This window comes from Orbicella franksi, chromosome 9 (assembly GCF_964199315.1).
Source record: "Orbicella franksi chromosome 9, jaOrbFran1.1, whole genome shotgun sequence".
Lineage (NCBI taxonomy): Eukaryota > Metazoa > Cnidaria > Anthozoa > Scleractinia > Merulinidae > Orbicella > Orbicella franksi.
The window spans coordinates 18,516,227-18,538,086 of record NC_138153.1 but is presented as its reverse complement, the minus strand read 5'-3'; the positions used below and the strand labels follow the sequence as shown (position 1 = coordinate 18,538,086).

Below are 21,860 nucleotides of genomic sequence, written 5' to 3'. Positions count from 1 at the left end.
GTCATGGATACCCAAGTGAGACCAGAATCCTTCAGTTATACCCCTAACCGAGACAACGAGCGCATCTAGTCCCAGACCTTTTCATGCGGTCGTTCCCTGCTCCTCGGGACCAGGCCTTCAAAGATCTCTGACCTCTGATATTAATTTGTAAGAACCTATTTACTTTAATTTGAACTACACTTGTAAGACGAGTGCTTGACCCTGTGGGTTGTTAACACTATCTTGTCGGCATATGGTCCTAGAAGAGATAGTACAGAATAGACTACCTCATGGTCTCAATTGCAGCCTTTATTTGTCTTATTTGGTTTGCCATGCAAAGCTCCCATGAGAACACGAGCCAGATAAAGGTTGCAAAGGAGACTTGGAGTCAAATGCTTTAGTCAATAAGTTTACACCCTCGAATAACTCCAATAAAATCTCGAACTACGAGTGAAAAAACAAGAATACTACTAGACATTTTCAACAATTTCCAGAATTTTAATCGCAATAAGAACAATTTTCTTCACGATAACAAATAAACATTTGTCGGAAATTTACAATCAAATTACTCTTGTCTCATATTTTATTATTCTAATATTAAGCAAATCAATTATAAGCTCACCCTGTTTTATCATCCATCCCTTTACGACTATAGTAGGAAGGTGGGCTCTAGCTAGGAATAAGACTATATTCCTCTGTCCGTTACATGCTCAGTGGCAAAAAAAGAGACTGATTAAGATTTCATGTACTTTGAGTTTCAATCGAAGTTATTTACTAAGACAGTTTTCTACATTGCGCTTTATTTTGTATGCCCTAATTTCTGGACAGTCTTCAGTAAGAGTTCTTGTGAGATCAAACAAACATGTTCAGTTACCCAGCATAAATCAACGGGCAAAAATTGACATATATATGTCTTAATTGTCCTCACTGATCTGTTCAGCATTGTCCAGAAGAGGTTCCCTCAGTTGGTGCATGATCCATCGATGAGAACGAAACTGCCACCAGGTGCAATAACATTTTTTGACTAGAAATACCACGAGCCTTGCGAGCTGGGACAAAATGGCAAAAGTGACCAACAGACACACCAATGCTGGGGCAAATGTTAAGGTGCACACCTCAAACCATTCCAGGGTTTCCAAATAAGGTATGTCTGGGCCATCAAGAGCGACACCATATGAGATGAAGGTTGCTTTTACCAAATTGATTACGGCAATGATAGACAAAGCAGTGAGGGACAGTGTTTCAGCTTTGTTGGCCAGTGGATCACGATATGGATTCTTTATAACATGATGAATGGTCATCAGGAAGCATGCGCTGACCATGCAGACCATACGCAACATCAAGTTTGCTATGAACGCTTGGCAAGCAAGGAGAACAAATCTTCGAGCAATCAGCACACTCTCCCAGTTGAGTGTTCCTTTATCATCAACCTGTGGTTCACGGAAAGGACCGTGAAGTATTTCCAAAACATCTTTGTTGACAACTTCTGCATTCGTGGAATCTCCATTTCTTCTATTCAAAATTGCTTTAACAAACCAGTAGATAAGAAATGGCAATGGAATCATGCACGCAGCAAGAAACTCAGTTGCAGTAACAGAAGCCCTGTAGAGCTTGGACGATCCCCAGTAAAGAACAACGATGAAAGGAACCACAAAAACTATGATATAGGCCAGAAGGAGATACTGCCACCACTGCATGCATGGGACATTTGCATCAATGAAAAGCCGCTTTCCAGGTCCAATCGAAACACAGTGCATTAGCGTAAGAGACGTTTCTGCCAGTCGTTCGTATCCCAGTAGCAATACTTCCATGATAACCGCCATGTAATGGATGAGGGTTGGTTTCTCTTTTCTTCTTATCATGTTTATCACAGAATGGACGCCATAAATGATGGCAACTTCACACATTGCCAAGAACACAGTACCAGAGAGTAACAACTGCTTTGTTACGGCAGTTAACCCTACAAAAGGGCATCCTATTCCTTTGTTGAGGGTCCGAACCTGGAAATTAAAAGCAGCAATCAAGAAGTACATAAACGGTATCTTCTGAAAGCATTCTTCTATAGATCCGACCATCAGGAGCTCAGCAACTTGGTAGAAATAAAAGGTAATTTTTATATATCCACTGTCTAAATGCTCTGGCGGATCCTCAACGACGCGCAAGTCATCTCTTGACTGATTCTCTACCCTTCTGTTAAACCATAAGATCTGGGTTCCAAGGAAACTTAGGATTGGAGGCTTTATTAAAAGATAAAGTACCAATGCAACTGTTAGCAATATTGTTAGGATCCACACAGTATATTTGTTGCATTTTGCAGATTTTCGGCACTCAGCTGAGAAGAGAGTTTCGCTGAATCCTTCCGCACATTGTCCACAGAGGGTGCCATTTCTGTTGCCGTGACAACTGTTGTAATGTTCCGAATCTTTAGAAGGGCAGTAATGTTCTGGACAGGCAATAAATTGCAGCGCTGGTGGAAGGTTTGAATCTTGGTAGCCCCAGAAGTTTGGTTTCGCAGCTATGTTACTTTGAATACATTTGGCTCCAAACGGACATGGCAGACACTCAACAGCAGCAGCTACAACTAAACCTCGTGATGTGCCTTTTTGGAGGCTGTAATAACCAGCGGGGCAGGATGTGCAAGAATATTTCAGAACTGTGACATTCAATCGACATAAGCTGCAGTTTTTCTCCGTGTATATGATGTGTGTTCCATTTTCTAATAGAAGCTGTTGTCCTTCGCTGCACTGCAACTTCGATGTTTTGTCCATGCCGACGTAGCCTCCACTGGATATATCAAGCATGGGAATTGGAAAGGAATTTCTGTCTGAATCCATCGAGATCATAGATGTATTTCTAAAATTTAAAGGACCTCCGCTTTCGGAATATAGGAAGGTGGGTTTATTGAAAGTAGGGAGTTTAGAAATTGTCATTTTGTTTTGCGTTTTGGTGAATGAGCAATCATTAAAATCTACTCGCCCAGTTCCATAGGCGGAATAGATATGTCCAGTTCGAATGCCAAAGTTGTTGCGAAAGGTGCATCTTCGAAATTTCGTGAAGCCGTTACTGACGTAAACTGCTCCAGAATCCAACCCTACATTTTCCTCAAAGATGCTATCTTCAAATACCACACGACTGTCGTATGTCCATGATGGGTGAATATTGTTGGTGGAATCTGAGAGAATACAACCCAAAATCCGTGGTTTGTCTGGGTTTGTTAAAATTGAAATAGCTCCAGTAGCAGGCTCGTAAGAAAACCCACTCCTGTCTCTGTGTGACCACTTATATCGATGGGCATTGATGCAGTTACGAAATATCGTACGTCTGATTGTCACGTTTTTCTCTCCATCGAAGAAAAGAACCAAATAACTCGAAGGTCTGGAGTGGAATGTATTGTTATCAAGCTCGATGACGGCCCTTGAAGAAATGTTGTGTTTAAGTGGTGGAATAAGGAGACCAAAGGCATAGGTTTCACCACTGTTTTGCACTGTTTCATTACTACTGCTGGTAAAAAGAGTATTTTTGATAAGCACTTTGGCAAATGTTGGATCATAGATTTGCAACTGTACATCAAACACATTATTTATAAAAGTGCAATTATCAATGGAGATATCGACTAGAAATGAGGTATTTTCAGGAGATTTTGATACTCCGTGAAATGCCCAACGAAACGCGATCAATGTGACGTTAACCAGTCTAATGCGGTATTTGGGACTTAAAAACAGGGCTTCCTTGTTCTTTGCAATTGCATTGTTTATTAAAAAACTGTCTGCAATCGTTACGATCCCTGCATTACCGTTCTCAGCAAATACCTTGATAATGAACCCTGTCCTCGATGATAGAGCTGCGTGTTTAAAACTGCATTTGGAAACAGCTATATTACTTTCACCTCCAGTGTTAAACACATGTAAAGCACCGTCGCGTGTCGTTCGTGTTTTCTTATAATTATGAAACTTGGACTCTTCTGCTGTAACGTTTCCACTTTTTAGCAAAACATGGACAGCTGTGCAGTTGGAATATGTACCGTTCCATTGCTCAATGGTAACATTTCGAAGGTTCAAATTTAGTCTCTGCGGACTTGATTGATTATGATATCCACGCCAGAAGGGTTTTCCAATTGTTACTGCACATCCGTACTTCTTTGCTCCACAATTGGCGAATATAACGTTAGTAAGGTTGACGTCTAAAAAACCATCAGGGCTATCGACAAAGAGGGATCCGCCGCCGTCAGCTTCGTTATCCTTAAACGTAGAGTTTAAAATTCTTAACGAAGCACGGATTTTAGCCTCAATAGATATGCACGAGCCGGCTGTTTCCAACGTAGACTGGTTTTGGAAATAGGCGTCCTGAATATCTACATCTGCTTCGTCAGACTGAGTTTTAATGCACTGGACGGACGGATAGTTACGGCACTTCAGGTTAACGAACTTTGCTCGAGTTTTTCTCGCACGTGAGAAGTACAAACTGTGCACAGCACGTTTTGATTTCTTATCCAATGAGTTTTTCCGGGAAGGTAACTTGTTAAAGCTTAGCTCAAGATCTTTGTATGTCTCATTTGTAATAGCTGTTGAAACGTTGAGATGTACGAAAGGACCCTGGTTTTTAGCGCACTTGACCTTCTCACAGAAAACGTGAACATCTACTTGTTTGAAAGTTTTGTGATCGCTTGATGCTATCTTCATAACTCCTCTTTCAGATCTCCGTACGCGATAAAGTCCATTTTGTTTGAAATGTGTACCACTGATATTAATAGAAATCATGCGGCTTTTGTTTGCGATATAATCCAGTAAAAGGAGTTTGATACATTGCGAATTATTGTGAAAGAATGAAAATCCTTCAATATCCAGCCGGAAAGTTATGATGTCGTGTATGTGAATGCTCAAAGCTCTAGGGGTGTTATGAAAAGAACAGTTGATGATTTTAACCTGATGCCAGTCTTCAAAGGTAAGAGGTGTTGTCCAAAAAGCGATCCCTGACAACTCAAGCCTTAATGTCTGCTGTTCACCATTTGTCTTCTGGAAATGAAATCCCTCCACACAGAAGACATTAGGGGTCGAGTAGAAGGCTTTCATAGTCAGATTCTTGTTAATGATGATACCAGAACTATCCGGAAGACTGCTTGAACAGTTGTATGGACGCTGGACGGTTCCTTTTCCGTCAAGGTAGATTTGTCCGCCTGCGTCGACCCGGTAAACAGCTTGAGCAATCGACCGACATGGTTGACTCTGAGAGTCGCAACTTTTGGAGTCGTTTCCATAAAGTGATACATAAACGCTCTTGAGTTTGACATCTTTTGCGTCTGAGATTTGGCAATTTTGAAAGAAAATAAGGATGCAAAATTAGTCACAACTGACTGGTCAGAGTCTCAGCTAGTGCATGGGGTTGTAATTTCTTAGCTTTCTCTCAGTTTCAATAAATAAGACAAATACAACAAAGGCATCTTGGTATTCTTTGTAAGGACATGTCATTGATTTGGTATCCCATTATATTTTCACGTCAGTATCATTACGTCGGAGGATAGATCACCCACCACTGCAATTTTGGAGGAAACAGTGCTTAAGTAATTGGATGGCGTAAAAGCAAAAAAGCGTTTCCGTGCGTGTTGGATTTTTACACGCAGGATGTTCTATGGTCACGGCCGTTGTTTTGAGTGGAGGACAGACACGCCAAAAACAAAGTTAATTATTTTATGGAAGGTCAACGAGCGAAGCAGAAACTTAATGGAAACCTACAGAAACGGAGGCCCGAATAAAAGCTTTCTAACACATTTATAGCTGTCTACTAAACACGGAAAATTCTGAACCAGGCGTTTTGAATATGTCAGAACTTTGATATTACGCCAATTAAAAACTAAACTTGCAACACTGTATTACGGTAACTTCTAGTTGGTGCATTTATATCGCAAATCCTGTCTTTCTTGCTGTTTGCCCCAATCTCAAAATCGCGGCAGCAACTTCGTCAGTCATAGGGTTATGCACTTTCACAAGGATTTTCAAAACGATGAGCTCTTTTCCGGGTGTTTTATTTGATCTGGCATGGATGTTGATTCTGGTTTGTTGCCCAAACTTGTCTCAGTGTCGCTAACACCTAGTTGACTTCAGAGAACGGGCTTGGCGTGTCTACTGAGTTTTCTACTTACTTATCCACCGTATCGAATGAGATTGATTAAAGGCCATAGTGCAAATTTATGATTTAGCCTTTTTCGACATATTTGGGGGGCATTTGGGGTAATGCTATTTCTTGCTAGCGAGAAAGTGAAACTCCACCGTAGAGTGTGCGACTACCGGGATGTACTGACCCAAAACTCTTATCTTCAACCGGCCACTTTCGCTTTTAACGAAAGTTTAATAGACTTAACTTTATTCGTTAAATCCCAGGCCAGAGACGGATTGCTTTCGCTGAGTAAACTAATAAACTGAGTAAACTTCGCTTGGAGGAAACATGGAAAGGAGGGAAGCTTGGGACTACTGCCGATTCGTTGAAAATTTCGCTTTCAACATTAATAACATGAAAAAGTAAAGAAGTATTTTAAAAGTTCCATCTTGTCTTAGCTTTGATTTTGTAGTGACAGCACGAAAGCGTGTGAAATAACTAAGATTGATTGGGTCTAAGAATACTGTGTGTTGACATATAGACACGGTACATGTTCAATTGCTTCACCTTTGGAAAGTATAGACGCATATATTAAAATAGGTGCTTTGATGTAGTCCTCTTTTGAATTCTTACATTATAGAGACGTTTTCAATTGACTGTCGTAAAACCAAAACCAAACCAATTACTTACCAATTAGACTACTCAAACAGTCTCTAACGGTAATGAAACCTAAACCTAACACAGAGCGATTGCCTGATCATAGTATACTTTCGAGAATCAATTGAAAACCACTCTATAGGAGGTTTTGTTATGAATTTGTTTTTAAGAGTAATATTACAAGATCAGAGCGGTATATCTTAAATATTTAAAAAATCAAAATCAAAAACAAAAAATAGCCAGTCGATCACTGGTATATTTTGCGCTGAAATGCTATCTGTTAACATCCTTCCCCATGACTAAGGAAGCTAGTGTTGTTTCGGTTTTTTATTGTAAACAAAATTATACCTGCATGATCCAGTACATCAGAGACACGGGAATTGAAATATTACGAAAACTTCAAAATTTGGATAAAACATTATTGTACCGACAGAATTAGAACTTGTAACACCATTCTAGGTTATTGTTTTATAAACCACACCTAGAGAGGAGCTGATCACGTTAAAAATCGTAAATACGTCTCTTAGTACTGGGACATAACCACCTGACAACAATGTTCCAACGTTGCTGCCTTAAAGAAAGTTTTCAGCCAAAGTAATTGTAGGATACCTACATTGTACGCTGTTATACAATAAATATTTTAATTACCTGATTTGCTGCTTGACAGCATCAAACCGAGAAGAAGCACAATGCAGGTCCACCAACACGCCATCGTCAAATGCTCCAAGGAACGCGGAGCAATCAGTTCGAATGTTTTCCTGTTTATGTCGTTACATTAAACTTGTCTTCTTCTGTGGTTAGAGTTAGGAAACCTTGCGGAGATGAAAGAGCTATCGCACTCTTTCAAGGGGATGAGCAATCAGTCTAAATAATTGAAATAATGATATTCATAAGCTCGGAAGAAATTTCTTAAACAATCCCTATTCAGTAAATATTGTCATCAGTACTTTATTCTATATAAGGCTGGCGAGACATCACTGAATGTTTGGTTTTGCCGAATCTTTCAGTTTCAATGCAAAATTTTGGCTTTGGGCCAGGCAGCTTGGCAGGAGGTTGGCTATACATAGAACGTTCGCCGATGACAAAAGTCTTGGTTATAGGTATAGGTCTTAACAGGTTTCTAAAGTAAACATGTGCTTTTGGTTAAGAAATCAATAGCAATAGCCAGTTGAACAGCTAGTTCTTTGCAGTATAGTAAAGTTTCCGTTTCTCTAAATCGTGACATGCTAATGAAAGTAAAATAAGAGATCAACATCAGGTTAATAACCATGACGAAGTGTTTACTCAGTAAATAGAATCACTGATGTAATTTGGAAATTTGAAAGCTCTCCTTGCGGCAACTCTCGTAAGCGACCAGTTCTAGTTACAACCACCTTTGTGAAACCTGTTTGAACTGTGACTTTGCAGTGAAGTGACAGTGACCACTTTCGGGATTACCTAACTAGACTTTTCCTTTGTTTTTAACTCTTGTTAGCGGCCACTCAGAATCTTTTAAGTTTACATATAAATCAAAACTTTAATGAAACTGCACATTGCGCTAATGGTTACTTAGGCCTTACGATTAAACGTAAAGTTTAGCCGTGTCTATATCAGATATAAAGACACTCATTAAACATTAGTTTCTCCTGTGAATTATTAATGAGTTTCTCAAGTTCCCGTAAGCGACCATCCTCCATTGTTTTACCACGTGGTTACTTGCGAGAGCTCAGTCTTGTAAGCGACCACTTCTAGTTACGACCACTTTTTCGAATTTCCGAGGTGGTCGCTTACGAGAGCTTCGACTGTATGTATTAAAATAGACATTGACACGCAAGCACGTGTTATCTAGAGATTAGAATATTCCATGACTTTTCTAGATTCAAGCTTCTTTACGGTTTGGTAGGCGGCCTAATTCGAAATGAAGAAAATAATAAATATATTAGTATCATGTCACCGGGCGAATGAAACGCTTTTAGACTTGATAATGTAGATAAAATGGCATGTGACAAATTCGAAACAGAAAAATGAAGTTTCGAACGTTACACCTTCGGTTAAGGAAAATATGATACAATTCGTTGAAAAGTGAACTATTCTTTAACAATTATATATTGTGTATGAGTGCTGCTTGAGGCCCTGTTTGCCATGTCTCTTAAATATGATGTCGTTCGATCTGCAATGTCATAGGCCCTCCGGCGATGTCAATCTTCTTGAGGGCCACGGGGTTGTTCGAAAGCCGGTTAGCGCTAACCTAGGATTAAAAGTTAACCGAAGTACTAATTTTTCTTGTACAAAAATATTTTTTATTGCTAGCTTATATCTTCTGAAGTTTGAGACTATTCAAACTCAGAAATAAAGGAGAAACAATATAAACAACGCCTTCCAAACTAAAATGTGGCATTCCAATTTGGAACAATTCCAAAGGGTACTGGTATTTGATGCCGAAAAAGTTTGTGTTTCCGAAAGGTTTTGGCTTATTGGAAGGAGAAAAAGAAGTGTTCAGTTGAGTCCGCCAGGGACAATACATCCAATTTCACCAAAATGTACAATTTAATGTAAAAAAGATCGTGCACCCATCGCGCTTTCCCTTTTTGAGAGATTAAGATTTTCTGATCTCCCGGCCCACAACTTATCAGAATAAAACGGTCATCTATCTATGATTCTAAAAGGATTCAGAATTTCTGATCCCCCAAGATTTTAATAGATTCAAAAAACTGATCCCCAGTCCACAACCCGTCAGAGCAAAACAGTCATCTACTTATAATTCTAAATGCATTCAGAATTTCTGATCCCCGTCACTTCACGGGACAAAAACGGCTATCTGTTCATGGTTCTAAAAGTATTGCGAATTTCTGATCCCCCTCCCCCACCAAATCTGCTAACATGATAGAAAGAGCTGTCGATTTATAATTCTACAACAATTCAGAATTTCTGATCCCACATGACTTAGGGATTCAAAAATTCTGATCCCCCAGCGCATAAATTATCAGAACAAAACGGTCATCTACCTATAATTCTTAAAAGGATTCAGAATTTCTGATCCCCCTTATCAGGTGACAGGACAGAAATAGCCGTCTATTTATAATTCACAAGAAATTAACTAGATGTCTGATAGCTAAAAAGTAACGATTGGATAGTAACTTTAAACACATTACAGACAAAATGGATCACAGAGCAAAGGGCATCAGAAAAGTACACAAATGAAATATTCACAGATAGGTCATTATTTATAACGATTTAAAACCACGCCAAAGGATCGAGACAAAAATTGCAGTTTCATGCCGGACAGTGAAAGGTTTTATTTTCAATTCAAAAAGATATGAATTTAGGCTACAGAATTACAAGCTGTTATTTAAAGTTCACATCAAAGATAACAAGAATTTTAATCAGGACTCAGCTGCCGTCTGCGCCACCTCCGTTTTCTGCTTTAATGTGTTCGTTTCGGATTGACGGCCGCTATTCTTGCCTTTTTTTTTCCTCTGCTCTGCAATGAAGCAATTGAAGCTAAATATTTTTATAAATAGCGATAGAATTAACATTGTTTTTCATTAATCAATTGATCGGGAGTGTATTCTTTTGTAAAGAATAAAGAGCAGTATGTAGGCAATGCGGTAGTGAAGTGTATCGAGCGTGATCTGTAGCTTCAAATCAATTCAGTGTAAACTTTAAGTTACCTCTTCAAAAAGCACACTAACAAGCTATTATGCAAGCATTTCATACATAGGAAATGCGTGTGAATAATTTCCTCGTTACGGGTGCTAATAAAATCAGGAGAACAAACGTTTTTCTTGTGTTTCAGTGATCGCGAAATAAATATAACAACGAAATTTCTTCAGTCACAACATTGATTTCGATTCAAAGATTGAGCAGCTAACTTTAATGTTGAGCAACAATTATGATATACTTACTTTTCTGCGACTTGCCTTTCTTTCACCGAAGCAATCAAGATACTCATTTGAACTTGGACAAATCATTCCATGTTTCTTGCTGCTATTGACAATGTTGGATTCGAAATTGCGCGCAAATAACCGACTACTTTGGAAAGGGAATCTGCTGGTCAAAAGTATTCATTTATCAGATTCACCGAAGGATTATGGGATCGGACGGAAACACCAAAATGGCGGGCAAAGATCGTGGTGAATGTTGTTAGAATTCGATAACAAAGCTCTCTGTTATTTTATAGCCTTGCTCTACGTTGGAAAGCAGTCACAAGTTGTTTACAGATGTCCGTTGTTATTCCAGTTGAGTCAAATCCCAGTAAAGGTGGAAAAGTATGAAGTTTCGTCGGCAAAACAGTGTGGCAATCAAACTATTTGCCAGCAGCTGGCGGTTTCTCTTACACTCGTCAGGTTTACAGAAAGCTTATGGTCCCTGCAGCTTTCCAAGGTAAACTGATTTTCTTGCGTAATTTGTGAAGGTTCTTGAAATACTGGAAACGTTCTGGCCGGTTAAATTGATCGTGGAAGATTACAGAAGACGCAGATGCTTTAACACACTGTTAAATCTTGTTGATTTCGTGAATGCAAATGTTCATTTCCTAAAGGAGTTATGAAAGCAACTGTATTCAACACAACAATATACGAACAATTTCGCGTTGGGAAAATCATTCATTGTAAAAGTGCAATAAGTGCAATAAATGTGAGCTCTCTCATGTGGTTTACATATACTTCATATAGCTAGTGTATATCTTGTCTAGGATCAAGTGGGCATACATGTATTTATTATACAACAACTAAAACACAAGATATCAAAAAGCAACATCCTTCACCTTTTTGATTTTCAGGTTGATGGTGGTGCTCTTGAGGTTATGTTAGATGTGCATATTACATTATCAAGACCTTTTGTTTGCCACTTATTACTTGAGTTGCAAAAGACTGATGTTATTTTTATTAGGGTGGTTGAAGTTCTCTTTAATTGGGCAGTATTTCAAAGGGTTTTTTTATAAATTGGCATTTCGTTATGCAAATAGAGGTTATTTAGAACAGCAGATATAATTTACAGCTAGGTTACGGAAAATTACTTTTAACCACTTCCAGAAATTTGTACATAAGGCTTACCATAATTTGAAAAACACATGATTCATGGATAAAATTAATTAAAAAAATACTTTCATGAAGAAATTGAAGTAATTGAAATTTGAAATTCATTTCAAGAATATTTTGTGCTTTTCCTGTCGTGAAATCTGTTTACATTTCATGAAAATTTACTGAAGAATGTAAACATTTACTAGACTCCAATTTAAGTAGCTGAGAAGTGTTTCAAACAGGATTTTTGAAAGATATATGTTAAATTTAAGTAAGTTTTGTGATAAATCGCAACATAATGGAAACTCATTTCCAGCCAGATTTTGTCCTCCTTTTGCATCTGGATGTACCTGGTTTTTGGTATTAAATTTTAATGTACAACTGTAGCAGGTGTAAATAAAACTATGAGTTATTTATACATTTTCCTATGTAAATACAGAGATTTCACTTAGGTTTAGGATTTGAAGGGCAGGTATCAAAGTTCAATATAAATGAGTAATGAAGAGTTTTCAATAGTTAGCTATATTTTCACCACCTGTGACTAAGAAAGCTTTTGGCTAGGCTAATATTAAAGTGCTACGTGTACATGAGTGATGGATAATTTTTAGAATGGCTGCTATCTTTTTACTATCTCTGGCTTTTGGGTAGGTTATCACAGTGCGATATGAGTGATGGGTAGTTTTCAGATAGGCTATCTTTTTACTAACTACAGCAGAGGTAGGTTTCAGATAGGATAGTGTTTTATTGTTCAATATAAGGACTAGTCTTCAGATAGCCTAGTTTTTGGCTTACTACAGTAGTGGTGGTTTTTGGATAGACAAGTTAGTGGATAGCTAGGCCATCTAAGTATCTGTTGAATATCTATACAGGAAGCTAGTTTTTAGCTAGTCTATCTATTTCCTAACTATCTGATGGATAGATATTAGTTAACTTTAAGCCATGCCAAAGATAGCTATCCTCTATCTACAAAACCTCTTGGATAGAAAAAAGATAGAGATTTTCATCCATCAACCAGGAATGAGATAGTTGCAAGTAGCATGAAGTTAGTAATAAACTACATGTAGTAATAAGATATGATCGTTTTTGGGAGGGCTTCTTTAACTGAGGACAGCAAACTATTGCCAGCTACCAGGAAACATCTCCAAGATGAGTGTGCCAAATTAAAAAAGAAAGAATAGAATTGCTTGTAGTATTAGCTACAATACTTGCATCCATATCTGTCAGATCTTTATAAAAACAATTTTACCTACACCCTTCTCCTTTGAGCATGGTTAAACTGGTTGCGTAACTGAAGTGTGAATGAACTGGTAGCCCACTCAAAAAGTTAGACTGAAGATGTAAAAACATGTTGGGCAAAGCTAAAGTCCATGGCCGCTGCTATATGACAACAGGTTTTTGGAGGACACTGTATACATGTATGTAGAGTACATTGACCCACTTAAATGTATCAACTGCAAATTTAAATGTACATGTAAATTGCAGTCTTAAATTGTCATCCCTGTAATGTACTGTAGTGTTCCTGAATGCTCTTTTTGTTTGATAACAGTGAGGTGCCTTGTTTCCATGTTAAACAGAAATTGTTAGAAATTTTTCCTTCACACAAGGTGAGCTAATTCTGACAGAGAAAGTGGAGTCTGCATTTATGCCTACAGTTGTGCAGTTTGAGTAATCTCACTTTTTTGGTCAATTCTGAACTTTCCTATCCTCTTAGGTACTGTTTGATATTGTTTTTTTAGACTTACAGCTACTGTAATTTTGAAGTGCATAGATCATTGTAATGCAATGTGTGATGTTTACATTTACTTATATTAATAGACTGCTGTGAAGAAACTTGTTCTTCATCACTCTCTCAGTATAATCTGAGTGTATGGAATCTGTTAAGAATTATGCTATATTTGTATAAAATTTCTAATTGAATATTGTTATCAAGAAAAAATATTTTGATTAGACATTGTTCAGGCAGGCAGCAAGATCTAAACCCTGTCTTCAATGTTATGATTTAATGTGGCTACATTGGATGTAACACTGGCTTTGCTGCAGGGGATCAGAAATTCTGAATCTTCTCCTGTGTTCTTTGGGGGATCAGAAACTCTGAACCCTTTCTAGAGTTCTTTAGGGGATCAGAAATTCTGAACCCTTTCTAGTGTTCTTTGGGGGATCAGAAATTCTGAACCCTTTCTAGTGTTCTTTGGGGGATCAGAAATTCTGAACCCTTTCTAGTGTTCTTTGGGGGATCAGAAATTCTGAACCCTTTTTAGTGTTCTTTGGGGGATCAGAAATTCTGAACCTTTCCTAATGTTCTTTGGGAGATCAGAAATTCTAAAGCCTTTCTAGTGTTCTTTGGGGAATCATAAATTTTGAATCCTCTCTTGTGTTGTTTGGGGATCAGAAATTTTGAATCGTTTTCTATGGAGGTACCTCTCGAGACAAGAAATTCAAAAAAATCATTTGGTGTCTTATGCGTGACTTAAACATTACATTTCAGTTCAAATAAAGAATAGGAAATTGCTTGGAAGAATTTTTTAATTCCTTGCAAACAGGGAAACTTTTCTTCTGAGTTTTAACACCAGTTTAAGATTCTTAGTATATTGCAAAAATCGTCTTTCGAATTAAATGGCAATCATAGACTTCCGTCTAAGCTCCACGTTTGACTTTAGGCCAATTTTGCACTCATTTCCAACGGAACTTCCAAGCCTGCAACGTAAAAATAACTTTTCTCCGAGACAGGTTTCTATTTTACACCGAAAAAGTAGCCATTTTTGAAGTGGTTCTTAGTATTTACTCTGAATTTTATCAAATTGGAACACCACATTTTAGTTTGGAAGGCGTTAAACAAGAACTCTCACCGAAAAGTTACAAAACTCAAATCAAAATTCTCTCTATTCTTGGGTTAGCTAAGTCGGGCTTGAACAAACAGGGCCATAATCTTGCATAAATCTGAGATTAAAACTCTGGGCTCGTGTACATCGCGATAACACTCCTTAATAGCTTTAGAGCACTAGTGCAGTAAACTTTAACAAAACTAGGTCATGTTTATAGGTTTTTGATTGATGGACATGCTTCGGCTGTTTGACAGTTCATCAGTGCTTATAGTCTACAATACTATTATTTATTATTATCGCCCTCTTATTATTATCTTCCTCTTTGAGGTTAACTGGAAAAAACTATTCTTGCAAGTGAATATATGAAATATTGTATATATGAACTGCGGAGTAAGATATGAAGACATGATTTTCAACCCTGTCTTCCCATGGGATTCTTATTGAGTGCTTATATACATGTAACTGCGGTACTTTGACTTTTTTTAAATTCACTGTAGCTTGGTATAAATGTACATGATGTACATTTATACAGGTTTGAACATCATGTTCAACCCTGTCTTCCCTTGGGATTCTTATTGAGTGCTTATATACATGTAGTTGCGGTACTTTGATTTTTTTTTGTAATTCACTGTTGCTTGGTATAAATGTACAAGTGAGTATATGAAAGTTCATGCATATATCCTTAGTGTAAATGTATCAACCTCTGTCAAAATTTCAACCGGTCTAAACAGGATAGTTAATTGACCTAAATTCATTATCATTTGGTTGGTACACAAAATGCTCTTTTCGCCAAACGTACGCCTAAGGGCAAGTCTAAAATCCTCATCGAGCAATTTCCAAATTAGAAAACAGTATGTGTACCAGGAAAAGCCTGATCATTATATTCTTAAGCTTTTTGATAATGGTCAACGTTATTAAACGCTTTGAAAACAAGTGACATGTTTTTGCTCCCAGTCTTAAGAATTGGTGCCACTGTTCTGCTCATGCAGCAATATCTAGAAGAGGTCTCCTCTCTTGGGCCGTTGGCTTGCAATAAGTACGACGGAGCTTCTGCCAACATCGAATAATCAGCTTGATGAGAAAAACAACCAACCTAGCCAGCTGGGAAAGAATTGCAAAAGTGAACAAGATAGATATCAACACTGGAACAAAACCTAAGGCGCACACCTGAAACCAGTCTAGAACTTCCAAATAAGGTATATCTGGGCCATTGATAGCTGTACCAAACGACATCAAGGTCGCTTTTGCCAAATTGATCACGGCAATCATAGACAAAGCGCCGAGGGACAACGTTTCAGCTTTGTTGCCCAGTGGATCACGATATGGATTCTTCAAAATGTGATGAATGGTTATCAGGACGCATGCGCTCACCATACAAACTATACGTAACATCAGGTTTGTTATGAACGCTTGGCAAGCAAGGAGAACAAATCTTCGACCAATCAGCACACTCTCCCAGTTGAGTGTTCCTTTGTCATCAGCCTGTGGTTCACGGAAAGGACCGTGAAGTATTTCCAAAACATCTTTGTTGACAACTTCTGCATTCGTGGAATCTCCATTTCTTCTACTCAAAATTGCTTTAACAAACCAGTAGACAAGAAATGGCAATGGAATCATGCACGCAGCAAGAAACTCAGTTACAGTAACAGAAGCCCTGTAGAGCTTGGACGATCCCCAGTAAAGAACAACGATGAAAGGAACCACAAAAACTATTATATAGGCCAGAAGGAGATACTGCCACCACTACATGCATGGAACATTTGCATCAATGAATAGCCACTTTCTGGGTCCAATCGAAACGCAGTGCATTAGTTTCAGGGACGTTTCTGCCAGCAGTTCATAGCCTAGCAACAATACTTCCATGAAAACGGCCAAGTAATGGAGGAGATGCGGTTTTTCTTTACGCCTTAATATGTTGATGAAAGAATGGACGACATACACGAGTGCAATGTCGGCCATTGTCAGGAAAACGGTACCTGAAAGAAGCAACTCCTTTGTTACCGCAGTTAGCCCTACAAAAGGGCATCCCAATCCTTTATTGATGGTTCGAACTTGGAAGTTAAAAACGGCAATAACTATGTAGATGAATGGTATCTTTTCAAGGAGGTTTTCTATGGAACTGACCATCAGCAGCTCGGCAGCTTGATAAAAGTAGAACGTAACCTTTATATATACTCTATCCCTGTGATCATGGTTTTGGCCCAAGTCATCACGTTGGTTATAGGCTTTCCGTTGGTAAAACCATAATATCTGATTTCCAAGAAAAACCAGGATCGGAGGTTTTATTATTAGGTACAAAGCCAATCCAGTTGTTAGCACAATGATAGAAATCCAAAAATAATAATTATTGCATTCGGCATTTTTGCGGCATTCAGCTGAAAAGAGAGTTTCACTTTATCCTGGAATGCATGAACCACACAGGGTGCCGCTTCGGTTTCCCTGGCAACTGTTATATCCTTTTGAGTCTAATGATGGTTTTTGACAGTAATGTTCTGGACAAAGAATGAATCTTAGTGATGGTGGGTTAGTATTTACTGGATAGCCCCAAAAATTTGGTTTAGCAGCTATATTCCGTCTTATACAAGTGGCACCGAATGGGCATTGTAGACACTTGAGAGTATTGTTGATTACTAAACCACGTGATACCCCTTTTTGCATGCTGTAAAAACCAGGGCCACACAGATTGCAAGAGTATTTCAAGACAGTGACATTTTTTCGGCAAACGCGGTTGTTTTTTTCTGTATATACAAAATGTGTCGCATTATCCAACTCGAGCTTATTTCCGATTTCGCACTGGATTGTCGAATTATCATCTATGTATACGAAGCCTCCATTGGAAATGTGAATTACAGAATAGGAATAACTTTCAGCAGCAGACGACACCATAGTTGTATTTTGAAGATTTATAGGTCCCCTGCTTTCGGAAAGGAAGAAGGTCGTTTTGTAAAATGTAGTATCGTTTATCGTGATGTTCTTCTTCGTTGAAGAGAAGAGACAATCTCTGAAATCCACCCTGCCAGTTCCATATGCGGAGTAAACGTGTCCAGAATATTCAATGGCAAAGTTATTTCTGAAAGCACATCTTTGGAATGTTGTGTAGCCATTGCTTACGAACACGGCGCCAGCGATTAACCCTAAGTTTCTCTCAAAAATGCTATCTTCGAAAAAAGCATGAGTTCGATAGCTCCACATACGATGAACACATCCTGTACTTACGACTTTATCACGAGGTGAGAGGATCGTCATTGCTCCCGTTGAGGTCTCGTAAACATTGTCTTTCCACGCATGTAGTTGGGAACATATACCATTTCGAAAAACTGATTTTTGTATTTGAAACGTTTTGTTGCCTTTAAATAACAAGCACAAAACGTTGCATGGGCTTGATTCAAACGTGACATTGTTAATTTTAATAACTGCACTGGAACTATTTAGTACACCCAAAGGCCTAATAATGATATAGAGCCCGACGTTTTTGTGTGTCCTTTGGCTGCTCTTGAAAATGGTATTCTCGATGCTCAGCTCTACACGGGCTGGATCCTTTGTATGTGCCAAGATATTAAAGCTGTTATCAAGGAAGCTGCAGTTTGAGATAGAAACGCGGAAGGGACGAGTATCAGACGGTCCTTTTGGGTATACCCCTAGTATTCGGAGTGAGCGCGCAAATGAAGCTAAAACAACGTTTATCAGTTTGATGGAGAACTGGGGACTCATCCACAGGGCACCACCGTGACGATCTCGAGCTGTGACCCACTGGTTAAAAAAAACAGTGTTCTCTATCAATACGCTCCCTTTAGCTTGCGCTTTAGGGGCTCTGATTCCAACAGCGCTTGCTACATGTGCTTTAGCGTTGACGACAAATGTGCAGCCAGAAATAAGCACGTCAGTTTTGCCACCTGTGTTTGATATCATTAAAGCTTTAGGTGCTGATGATATGCCGTTTTTCCACGAAGACTCCGTGATGGCCACCTTTCCATTAGATGAAAAGATTCTGACAATGTAGCATTGTTGTTGGAAATAAAAGCAATTCCGCACTAACATTTCTCTGATGCTGGCATAAAACTTGTGCGTTGATCGGTTTTCCACCTTTGGAGAATCAAGGTCGCCAACCAAAACTGCACATCCGTAAATTTCTGCTGCACATTCGGTGAAGTTAACCTCCGTCATGTTAAGAGTTAAAATTCCATTTCTACTATGAGCAAATAATGCTCCACCACCTTTAGCTATGTTCCTACGAAACTTGCTGTTGAATATGACCACAGACCCGTGTGCTGTCGAGTTAAAAAATATCGCTCCCCCTCTTTCCTTTTGAAGACGCTGTCCAACAAACGATGAGTTGCGGATTTCCGCTTGGGCTTCCTCAGAATGAATCTTTATACATCGCAATAAATGGTTGTGAGAACATCTTACGTTGCTGAACTTAACACGCGTTTTCTTTGTATTAGAACTGTACAAACTGTTCACCACGCTTTGAATGTTTCTACCAGCGGATGCCTTGACCAAATCAGAAAGAGTATTGTTGAACAGTCTGACATCATCATAAACGCCGCTGGTCACAGATGATGGTAGATCAAGATTCATAAAGTACCCACGCTATTGACAGATGTGATGTTAAAGCAAGATATTTGGACATATATACTGCTGGATGGCAGCGTGGTTTGTGAGCGGATGGTCACTACACCTCTTGGAAAACGCTGTTTGTGAAATCCGTGTTTCATAAACGTCGTCTCGCTGATATTTAAAGCAAGAGGTTGATCCTGGTTTGAATCTTTGTGGTACAAAATTATTTTCACGCATGAAATGTTGTTGTTAAAGAAAAAAAGAGCCATGAACATTTAAATGCCTTCTTGCATTATCTGTTATGTGAATTCTCAGAGCAGTGAAGGTATCTTGAAAAGAACAGTCAAAAATCTTGAAATCAGAATCCTGAAACAATAGTGGCATTTGCCGAAAAAAAAAACAGATAAAATAATAGTTGTTCTCAGAGTACTTGACTTGTCAAAATGCAAGCCATTAGGGCAAGAAATGTATGGTGGGGATTTACGACCAATCAAACTCAAACTTTTCTGAATTTCAATAGCTAGGTGTTGCTCACGCGCCTTTGAAGAGTAGCAATGGTAAGGCTTTAGCTCGGTTCTAGTACCATCCAGGTTAATATGTTCGCCCCAGTCTACTTGATGGATTCCAATAGCAATGGACTGACATAGGTGACTGATTGTACCATATCTTTTAGAATCACTTCGTTCCAGAGAAACATAGTCTTCTGAGTGACCATGATGCTGCACAGCTAAAAAAAAAGATAAAAAGTACTGACTAGTCTGGTTTTGCTTGATTATCTCGCAGTAGGCTGGGCCCGTAGAAATTTCTGTTCATCTTTATCGGCTTAGGGTAATATTTATGGTGGTTTAACAGTCTGCATCAAATGGCGGAAAAAATATTTTGGGTAACTCGTCTCCAAGGCATTTCAGAACTATTTAATCCTTGCAATTTTTTGCAATGCATTATGAAAAAATCTCCTCTTTATTGTGATCTTAAGGTTGATTTAATTTAATTTGATGCAGCACTGATGAACAAAAATACCGAATTAAGTATATTTACGATGTGGATAGAGACTGGGTTACAGCAAAAAAATCAAACCGGAATCGGTCCATTACAAAAACACCTGGAAATAAATGTCTTTATGTCAGCTACTTATGATTAAAGAGGGTATTTTAATTGACTTGTTGAAAAAGTATCTCCACATGTGATCAATACTTTGTTTTGAAAATCTTTACAAGAAATTAAAGGAAGATTTCAGTTTCGGACGTCTCAATGTCCAACATTCATTCATTCGAAAACCTTCAGGAATTGGAAGTCGAGAACTTTTAGCGCGGCGGCCGGTTGCTACTAGCCGATCAGAATACAATAAGAGCGTTTTTTTATGTCTTCTTTTCTTATTATTTCTTGGAGTGCATCCTAAAATATACTTTGACATTTAAAAATGGTGGCGTTTCGTCATCTACACCCTAAATGAGACCAGAATCCTTGAGTTACAGCCCAAGGCGAGACGAGGAGCGCATCCCAGACCTTTACATGTGGGAATTCTCCACTCCTGGGCCCCTGCCTTCAAAGATCTCTGACCACTAATATTAATTAGTAAGCACCTATTTACTTGAATTTGAACTACACATGTAAGACGGGTGCTTGGCCCTGTGGGTTGTTAACACTATATCTTCTCGGCATATCGTCCTGGAAGAGATAGTACAGATTAGAATATCTTATAGTCTCAATTGCAGCCTTTATTTGTCTTATTTGGTTTGCCATACAAAGCTCCCATGAGAACACGAGTTAGATAAAGGTTGCAAAGGATACTTGGAGTCAAATGCTTTAGTCAATAAGTTAACACCCTCGAATAACTCCAATTAAATCTCGATGTACGACGAAAGAAAAATAAGAATACTGCTAGACATTTTCAACAATTTCAGAATTTTAATCGCAAGAACAACAATTTTCTTCAGGATAGCAAATAAACATTTTTCGGAAATTTAGAATCAAATTTTTCTTGTCTCACTTTATATATTTTATTATTCTAATATTAACTAAATCAATTATCAGCTTACACTGTTTTATCAACCATCCCTTTACGATTATAGTGGGAAGATGGGCTCTAGCTAGGAATAAGACTATCTTCCGCTGTCCGTTACATGCTCAGTGCAAAAAAAAAAAAAAAGAGACTGATTAAGATCTCATATACTTTGTGTTTCAATCGCACTTATTTACAGAGCCTTTTTTCGTACATTTCGCTTTATTTTGTATGCCCTAATTTCTGAACAGTCTTCAATAAGAGTTATTGTGGGATCAAACAAACATGTACAGTTAGCCAGCAGAAATCAACGGGGAAAAATTGACAATAGATATGTCTTAATTGTCCTCACTGTGCTGTTCAGCATTATCCAAGAGGTTCTCTCAGTTACTGTATGAGCCATCGATGAGAACGGAACTGCCACCAGGTGTAATAACATTTCTTGACTAGAAATACCACGAGTCTTGCGAGCTGGGACAAAATGATTAAATTGACCAAGAGAGACACCAATGCTGGGGCAAATGTTAAGGTGCACACCGCAAACCACTCCAGGGTTTCCAAATAAGGTATGTCCGGGCCATCAAGAGCGACACCATATGAGATCAGGGTTGTTTTTACCAAATTGATCACGGCAATGATAGACAAAGCAGCGAGAGACAGTGTTTCAGCGTTGTTGGCCAGTGGATCACGATATGGATTCTTTATAACATGATGAATAGTCATCAGGAAGTATGCGCTGACCATGGAAACCAT

The 21,860-nt window shown here is 38.5% G+C and overlaps 2 protein-coding genes and 1 pseudogene across 3 annotated transcripts in view; 1 reads left to right on the top strand and 2 right to left on the bottom strand.

Annotated features, from left to right (window-relative positions):
• LOC145497821 (uncharacterized) overlaps positions 1 to 11,770 on the top strand; it is a 31,796-nt gene extending 20,026 nt beyond the window's left edge. For both annotated transcript variants that reach the window (XM_081477689.1, XM_081477688.1), the window contains 2 exons: positions 10,886 to 11,088; positions 11,486 to 11,770. In XM_081477689.1, the coding sequence (XP_081333815.1) occupies positions 10,886 to 11,088; positions 11,486 to 11,647 (365 nt within the window). In that variant the 3' untranslated portion in view covers positions 11,648 to 11,770. The remainder of the gene's footprint in view (positions 1 to 10,885; positions 11,089 to 11,485) is intronic.
• LOC145497730 (uncharacterized) lies at positions 564 to 7,594 on the bottom strand. The gene is made up of 2 exons (XM_081477570.1): positions 7,375 to 7,594; positions 564 to 5,275 (listed from the first exon to the last, which is right to left on the bottom strand). Exons 1-2 carry the CDS (start codon positions 7,436 to 7,438, stop codon positions 894 to 896), a joined length of 4,446 nt encoding a protein of 1,481 aa, XP_081333696.1. The 5' UTR covers positions 7,439 to 7,594; the 3' UTR covers positions 564 to 893.
• A 4,521-nt stretch (positions 11,771 to 16,291) lies between the features above and the next one.
• Positions 16,292 to 21,860, bottom strand: LOC145498529 (uncharacterized; annotated as a pseudogene).